The 8,890-nt window shown below is 40.7% G+C and overlaps 1 protein-coding gene across 1 annotated transcript; it reads right to left on the bottom strand.

Annotated features, from left to right (window-relative positions):
* Positions 1 to 2,076: 2,076 nt before the first annotated feature.
* On the bottom strand, positions 2,077 to 8,890 carry ppp4r2b (protein phosphatase 4, regulatory subunit 2b). The gene is made up of 9 exons (XM_062443948.1): positions 8,795 to 8,890; positions 8,015 to 8,096; positions 7,538 to 7,708; positions 6,165 to 6,258; positions 6,040 to 6,077; positions 5,803 to 5,898; positions 5,567 to 5,707; positions 5,165 to 5,475; positions 2,077 to 3,687 (listed from the first exon to the last, which is right to left on the bottom strand). Exons 1-9 carry the CDS (start codon positions 8,826 to 8,828, stop codon positions 3,311 to 3,313), a joined length of 1,344 nt encoding a protein of 447 aa, XP_062299932.1. The 5' UTR covers positions 8,829 to 8,890; the 3' UTR covers positions 2,077 to 3,310.

Here is an 8,890-nt window from a genome sequence, read left to right on the forward strand (position 1 = left end):
AAAAATAAAATAAAATAAAATAAAATACAATTTGATAGTTTGCTTCCTAGGACGGCCGGAGGCAGCTTTTCTCATTGTACATCAGACAATTGGTGAGTGTATTCTCCTCTCTGACATTTTATAACCATCTAATGGAGTCCTGTTCCCCAAGGCTGCAAGCAAAGGAAACAGCATAGATATAATTTAAGGCCCAAAGCAAACTCAGCAAGTGCAGTGATGGCACATAAAGTGAGGAGTAACTGTAAGAGATGAGGTATAAACTGTGATGCCAGTGTGAAAAGTCAACTGGCTATTTTTGCAAGCCGCTGATGTCAGAGTGTGTGAAAACACGCTGCTCTCTCTATCATCTGCCGTTCATAAAGCGGGGTCAGATTCAAAATCGTTTGGTGTCAAGCTGCTTTTAATATCCCGCTTGACCTGGCATTTGTTTCCCTGGAGACGAGACTTCAAAGCCCGCCATTTAAACGGTGCTGCACATGGATTAACGCTGTCCACTTTTTTTTTTATTTCCTCAGAGAGCCTGAGCAAATTTCATTCAGTCAAAAGACAGCAGCGAGGGGAGATATTGTAAGATGACCTACAGGGAACACCTTGTGGGGCTTTGCTGCACAAAGTGACATGAGTAGTCATCTTTATTTAATGGACAGTGTCATCCTCTGTATGTTTTGATTGCTAAACATGTCTTTACAAATCATTTGCTCTTTCTCATGGGACACAGAGAGAAAGAGGATAACAGTCAAGAAATACTCTAAATCTAAACAAAAATGTGTCTTTTTATACAAATCATGGCTTTAACTGCACCTCATTTTACTGCTTGCTTCTTTGTAGCTCTACTGCTAGCTGGGGAAATTACATAAGGATTAAACTCAGCGTAATGAGACTCACAGGGATCATCATCATCATCATATTCACATCAGTGCACAGTGGTTTCCAGTAGGTGCAGCAGACATTTTTTATCATGGTTTGTTATTGCCAGGGCTTTGGTAGTGTGCAGGCTTTAGTAACACATTTAAAATGAACAGAGTTGATGTTCATGTTGTTAAAGTTACACCTGTGCTTTTCCTGCCTTGACAAGTCAAAATACTGTCTGTTCTGTTGCTTCAGGATCCACAGACGTCTAATCAGAGAGCTAAATACACCTGGGTTGCAAGGTGATTATAATTGACTGCAATTAACAAGCAGGAATACACACCTCTGATTTTTGAGTATGCTGGGGTTTTTTTTACTGTGTATCAGAGATAAATGAGCTTCCCTCAGCTATAAAAAAAAAATGCCAAGAGTGTCCAGTGGTGAGACAGGTCAGGGAATAACCCATAACTACTCCCTTCTTCATGCATTACTCTATAGTGAGCTGTGAACTGAGAAACACTGATGAAACCTCATTTTGCATGATCATTATCAGGTGTAGACTGTTCATTTTCTTATCTATAAAATACAATGCACTGCATGATAGGATTATTTCCCTAGAGTTGTGTACATATAGTATAAAATACTTTATTTCACTCTTAGAATATGAGGGGAATGTGCAGAGTGTAAAATACACACTCAGACACATAAATGAAATATCGGCTGGATATTCAGTGCTTTATACAGTTATGAAGTGATTTCGGGCTAAGTGTTAAAGATGGCTGGGATTGGCTCCAGCCCCCCGTGACCCTCTAGAGGATAAGAGGTATAGAAAGTTAATGAATGAATCTTAAAGAAGCAGCACAATGATTTAGAAGATTTGCATTCAATTGGCAGAGGCATTCGAGGGTTACAGTACACAAGTTTCTACTAGTAAAAAATGGACAATACTAACTGCAAATAGCTGTATTATAACAATATTTCACATACTGTATGCATTTACTAAATATGGAATTGGGAAAATTTGTATGTTGCATTCTTCTTCAAAAATATGTTTTTAAAAACTGAAAATAATGAAACTATTTTGATACTGTCAGGATCAGTGTATTTGTGAAGCATGAACATAGCCACAATGATCCAGCATGTTGAAGGGGGACATTACAAATACTAGCAACACAGCAAAGTGACTACATGAGATGCTTTGTGCAAAGTAAGCAAGACCACCACGCATAAAAATGTTAACATTTATTGCTGTTTCTGAATACCGCATTGAAAGCAAAAGCATTCAGAGTTATACACAGAAATTATACAATTATATATGGTTTCACAAAGGCAGTGAACACATACTGTATTACAATCTACAAAAATCTACTTTACAGAAATTTAAAATTCTAAATATCAAAAAGTACAGCTGCAGAAACGGGTGCAGAACTGGAACCAGAAACTGCTCTGGATATCTGGTTTGGTGAGACAACATGGTGACATCACGATTACAAAGAAAAGCGGAAGTCGTCTTTGTACTTTACAGCTGGTTTAGGAAAAAACTACAAATGGCCGACGAAAAAGAAAAAAACAAAAAATGTACTCCAAAATAAGTAATTGAATTGAAATGATCATATAAATTATGGTGGTTTTATGCATCCAAAATATATAATTTTACAGAGGACGCCTCTACAAGGTAGCAAGTTATAGTATAGTTCAGTGGGATTGGTAGTGTATCATTCCAAAATAAAAAAAATAAAAAATGGTTAAAAAAACATAAGGGCACTATGGAAAGAAATCGTCTCCCATCTTGTAAAGGATGGAGAAATGAATTTTTGAAACAAAAGCATGTTTTCAACAGCTTGGTGGAACTGGGTGGAGTAACAACATGGTGGTGCTGGGGTGTCGGGCTCAAGCACCTGTGCTTCAGTGAGAAACTAATGTTGGTAGTTTGTATCTTGAAGGATTTTTTATAAATAATGAGTGGCTGTTATGGCTCTGTTCTGACCCTGGTAGCGTGGTACAAATAACCACGGGGGGGCTTTAAAGGGTACAAAACTACCAATCCTGTCATAATGTCTAAATGAAGCAAGTGGTGTAACAAAAAAAAGAACCAGACCACCACAGCATCCAAACAACCCCAACGAACACACACACAAAAAAAAAGAAAAAGAAGAAAAGAAAAAAGAAATCCAGCCAAGGAACTCATGGCTGCTGAAACCAACCCCTCTTCAGAGACACTTAAAAACAGAGGATAAGAAGACCAATAAAATATTCCAGTTAAAAAAAAAAAAAAAAAGAACTTCAAATGAAAAATGTATTTGTTTGCCCACATCAATGCCAGGTAGCCATTTTGGAGGAGTGTCCAAAAGCGGGACGAGGCGTTCGTCTTGTGTTTGTGAGGTGCAGTCGTCCTCACTCCCAGTGACAGTCAAGCTGCATTCAAGGACAAGCTGGTTTATGGTCACACGTGGCCTTCAGTCTAGTCCTGCTCCATGGGCTCCTCAGTGGTCCCAGTGTTCAAGATGGCACTATCCATGGCGCCCTCTGTAGGAGGTTCGGTTGTACTGCTGGAGGGAACGAGAGCGACGTCTTCTCGGGCCCCTTCCGCGCTCTCCTCTATGCTACAGCTGCTACCGCTGCTGCTACTGCTGCTGCTGCTGCTCACTGGGTCGCTGTTGCTCTCCTCGCTGTCCCTGCTGGTCTCGGGGCTCTCCACGACGCATGTGGGCGCCTGCTGCTCTGTCTGATCCATGTCGCTGGCCTCCTCCTGGGAGCCGCACGGCACCTCCCGCTCATCCTGCTCCGCCTCCTGGCCTGAGCCCGCGCACACTTCTCCCTGTGTGCTGCTGGTTGGCTCTATAATGAACAAATTATGAAAAAAAAAAAAAAGACATTAGCCCCCTCCAGACTGTAAAATTACCCCAAATTTCCAACCAATTTCAGGCAGATGAATGACTGGTTTGATTTTCTTTTTGTCAAGCAGCAAAAGTCGAGAAGGATCACACACATTTCTGCTTCATTTGCCTTTCAACAAAACTTGTCATTTTTTACTCACATGACATTATATAATGGACTCAGTGATTCCTTTCATCTGCTAGATCAAATGTACATTACATAACTCTTAAAGTCCAACATATTAAGGTTAATATTTATAAAAAGTAATGCCTCTTAACATATATTATCTAAGTGTGAAGGATTTATCTCAACCAGCCAACTTGATTCACTCCCAGTACGTCACCTGCAATTGGTCAAACATATTAATGTTAATGCAAATCATGTCTGCTGCTACATCTACCTGCATCCATCCTGCACAGACACCATTAGAGAAATATTAGGAAATATTGGGCATTACCAAACTTCTGTGCTGATCATATTTCCCAAGAGAAAACGCTGAAAACCATCATCACAGCTGAACTCAAGCATGTTTAATACTTAAATCTATCGTGAAGCTACATGTTAAAATACTGACAGCACTCTTTGGATCGAGCCTGTACTCAGACAGTAATTTGACAGAAGCTAAGCCGGTCAAATTTTATGTGAGCAACAGCCAAACACTGACTGGTAAAATGATCTATGTGAAAAATAACCACAAACAATCACAGAATGCATCGTTTTCCGAACAATCTGCAAGTATAACAATGTAGAACAAGGTGGCAGCTAAATTATATGGTATCCAGATCAAGAAGAGGCACAAACCTCATGTCTACAGTCTGCACTGGATTTACATTACAATATAAACTACTTTCCCAGTCAAAGCATACATGTTATTATACATTATCCTACATTCTACAGGGAGATGAACGATCATCTTAACATATCAACAATTTCATAACCCAAATGGTGATGAACTGTCATCGTCGGCGCACTATCTTGGCTCACTGTCACAGATGGCATGCCTGAACAACATTTTCCATGCAAAGCAGGACATGTCGGCCAAGCTCCAGTAGCTCCACTATCTTCAGCGGCTGTCCCGTGGGAAACTTTTGACGTATGTTTACTAACTGGGGAAATAATTAGTCCGCCTCTCAGCCACTGAAAAATCTTTTTACAGACACATATGAAAAAGCACATGTTCCTATCTAACCAACTAACGTGCTTTTTTGCAAATGTTTCCTCCATACAGGACATTTGAACATTTCTGCTATGTGAGGGGTCATTTCTTAGTATTTAAAAACTCCATGAGAGATGATTTCCTCCCAGCTCAACCACTCAACATGACTTTGAACAAAACCCTTTCACCTCACACCACAAATAAGGCTGAACCGGACAAATCAATAACCAATTAACACACAGAGCATGTATAAACATAAAATAAAATAAATAAAAAATGTACCTTGGTCTTCCACAGCAGCAGCACTGCTGGAGGCTTCACTCTCCTTGCTGCGAGCAATCTTCTCCTCCTCTTCCTCCTCCTCCTCTTGGACCATGGCTTCGGCTTCCGCCTCTTTCGAGAGGCAGGTGGCGTGTAAAGGCCTCAGTGTGTCCGCCTCCTGCTCCTCCTCTTCGTCCTCCTCGTCTTCGTCCTCCTCCTCGCTGAACTTGAGTCTCTTCACCTCTTGCTGCTCGGCTTCCATGTCCTCTTGTTCATCTTCGTGTTTGTTCTTCACCGAACTCCCCAGGGAACCTCCTGACGCTGAAACCTCACTGACAAACAAACAGAAGATACAGAAGAGATTTTTTTTAAATGCCGAACATGGAGAACAGAGATTCCTGTGTGTTATATCTTGAGACATACCTGGAGTCTTTGTCGTCCTCTTGCTCTGTGTTGAGGTCTTTGTTGTCTGTGCTGTCTGGCAGGCCGTTTGCTGCTAGTGAGTTGGCCAGAGATAACTTCGGCCTGTTCAGTGGCCGTGGAGTTCCTGGACCGTTCACTTTCCTACAACAAGCAGACACAAAAGAGAAAAGGAGTAAATAAGCAGTATACATAAATCACAATTATAGATAGAATTTATGGATTTTAGGATCAATGACCGAATCTGTTGCCGACACAACCTCTCTGTAAAAGCGGACGTGTTCCCAGGAAGCATCACTCCATTCATTCTGTTGAGGGCATTGCATCCATTTTTCCTACACACACACACACACACACACACACACACACACACACACAGAGAGAGAGAGAGAAAGTGAGCATGACAGTTAATCCATCAGTAAACAACTTCCAAAGCTCCATATTTAGACTTTTTTCCAGTGTTTGACAGCACTTACTCTGAGTTTGGATGAACACAGCTTACCACCATTACATTCTAGATGGAAACAAGAATAGACTAATGAGTCAAGTGTCAAGTTAACAACTTCAAGAGGGAAATATAACCACGCTGATGAGGACTTACCTTTTCCACACCCCGGAGAAACTTCTCTGTTCCTGTGTAGTTCCTCTTTGGTTCTGTGAGCAACTCACACAAGCGCTGGATCGTAAATGGGATCCTGAAATAAGAAAAGCAGAAGTTTAAAAAACGTGCAGCGAGGGGTGTTGACACCTCTGTGCAAAAATGGCCGCCTCAGCCTGACACGCTCCCATTACGACAGCCAGCATCCACAGTGTGAACATTTTTCTCCAATATGAACATATACAAATTTGAAAGATTACTCTAAAACCTCGAATGGAAAAATACACAGATCAAGTTTGGACGGTGGCAAATCTGTTGTAAAACCTCTCAGGTCGTGTAATCAAAGAACAGTGTACAAAACACAAGATCATTTAAAGAGAGGAAAGAGAAAAAACTCCACTCTAACTCACAAACAAGTGTACTGAGTGTTTCTACAGTCCCGACAGCTGCAACAGATTGGGACATCTTCTCTCTAGCTAATCATGTCACATTCATTTCAGAAGATGCTTTCTGCCAGTTAAATAGTTCTGAACCAGGACCTCCAATATGTGGATGAAGTAGCTCATAAAAAAACGAAGTGTGTCAAATTCTGTAGGCAACACCTGTAAATACACATTTAATAAACACGCTACATTGTCTGCTTCTGTGCAGGCTGCATTGTGGATTGTGAACACAATACTGAAGGTGTTAAAAAAAGACATGGTTATTTTCTCCTTTTTAATAAGAGACATCTAGAAAAGCTGTCTCCACTGTTAACCTTTTGGCTGCTCAGTATGAATAAACATACACACAGTGATCACACAGCACTAAAATTCTCCTATTCAGTAATGAGACATGGAAAAAAAGGGTTCCAAATTCCCTGAATGTGACTTTAGTCCTATCAAGTATGATAGCATGTTCATCAATACATGCATCTAGGTGTTGTCCTTGGCAATATAATCGGGAAATTTGATTCTCAATTAGTTATTAAAACCAATCACTTTAATCAAGTGGTACTAAGTATTCCCCACCAAGGGAGAAAAAGTCTCATCTTTGTCAAAAACAAACTGACCCCCCCCCCCCAGAAACAGTAAATATATACAGATCTAATGGATTATCCTGCTCACACAATTACAGACATGATTAACTCACTATGCTTAGATGACAGTATCATATGACTGTAGGAAAATGTGCTACTCCATAACTTATGTTGTAGATTATAAATTTCTTGACAGCCAACTCTTTTCACTTTGCCATAGTGAGCAGTCAGTGATGAGGACAGGACACTAAACTTTGGTGGGAGGGTGGATATGTGCCACTGGTTCCTCCATACTTTCAGTCTGGCCACCACTGTCAGTGTCATACATTAAAACAGACTACTTCAGCTGGGTACCTACCCATTGTATCCCTTCACAATCTTCAGGATTCTCTCCTTCATATCCTCAAATGGAATTGACTCCACGTTGGGATTGGCAGGGCCTCTCTGCTCAGGCGCTGAGGCTCTGAAGTCATCCATCACCTTCTCCAGTTTAAACAGGAAGTAGTTCTTAAATTGAGACCATTGAACCCTAGAAGGAAATGGTACAAACATAAGGTTTAAAACATTAAAGCATTACACATTTCAGATACAGGAAAATGTGGACAAAGGTATACAAAGGTTGGCTGCACATTATGTGATACTATTTCATTCAAGTAGAGACATGGCAACACAGTTACACAAACATAAGTAATAATTTTGTATAAAAATGATTAATGGACAGCACATCTACACAAGCCATGAATACAGTTATCATCAATTTACATCTACAGGAGTTGAAAAATCTGGGTTTGTGTGGTAAGGAAGGGTTTTTATTAGGCATGCAATGTTAACTTACATGGTCTCCCCAGTCTTGGCAATGTGACAGAGAAACTGCTCCAGATGAGGACATGCTTCCTTCTTTGTTTTCTTATCAAAATCTGAGGACATACATATAAAGCCGTTGGTAAATAAACATACATTTACACCACCTAACATCATAATCAGAGATGAAGAGGCTTTGATTGAATGTAACGCTAGCTTAACCCATACTTTTACTAGCCTCGCTGTATGGTACGGATGCCTTGACTACCTGCACTGATTGACTTCTTTAACCAATTAAACGAGGCTTGTGAGTAGGTCTCTGACGACACTTTGGCGGAGGACTATCACGTCTAATTAGCGTGAACTATTTACATAACGTAGCGCTAATCGGCGAGTGGACGCTATCAATCCAGCTAGGTCGCTTGCTAGCTACGACTAGCTTAAGTTTAGCGCTCTGACTAGCATGTTGAAGTAGCATAGCCGGCAAACAGTCGCCGGTGACACCGACCAGTTACTTTATATCAGTCAAAAGTACAGCGAGCAAGTTGTAAACTAATAGGAGCAATGCCCATAACTTCTTAGGTAAATATCATGTAAATCATCATATTTCGGTTAGCTATCTTGTCTGGTTAATACACTGAGCCGACAGCTAGCTAACCATTTCCGTGAAACCACTAGTAATGTTAGCATTAGCTAGCGACGTTAGCTTCTGAGCTATAACCCGTTTATTTTTAAGAATTTAACAATTAAAGAAGCAAACACACAGCACACGGTGTCAATGAGAACACAAACTATCGAAATACACTGGGCTGACCTCTGAGCGCCTCTTGAAGCGAGTCAATTTCCATCACGACGTCGCCCTCCGTCAGTCCAGTGGATGTAAGAAGCAGACTGGCGGCTAGCAGCTGCT

Source organism: Scomber scombrus, chromosome 3, assembly GCF_963691925.1.
Source record: "Scomber scombrus chromosome 3, fScoSco1.1, whole genome shotgun sequence".
Lineage (NCBI taxonomy): Eukaryota > Metazoa > Chordata > Actinopteri > Scombriformes > Scombridae > Scomber > Scomber scombrus.

Excerpts from the sequence above, each read along its gene's own strand:
- ppp4r2b (XM_062443948.1), bottom strand. The coding sequence starts at position 8,828 with ATGGAAATTGACTCGCTTCAAGAGGCGCTCAGAG. Across the intron at positions 8,097-8,794 it reads GCTTCAAGAGGCGCTCAGAG|ATTTTGATAAGAAAACAAAG; the intron begins GTCAGCCCAGTG and ends GTATGTCCTCAG. Across the intron at positions 5,899-6,039 it reads TGTGTTCATCCAAACTCAGA|GAAAAATGGATGCAATGCCC; the intron begins GTAAGTGCTGTC and ends GTGTGTGTGTAG.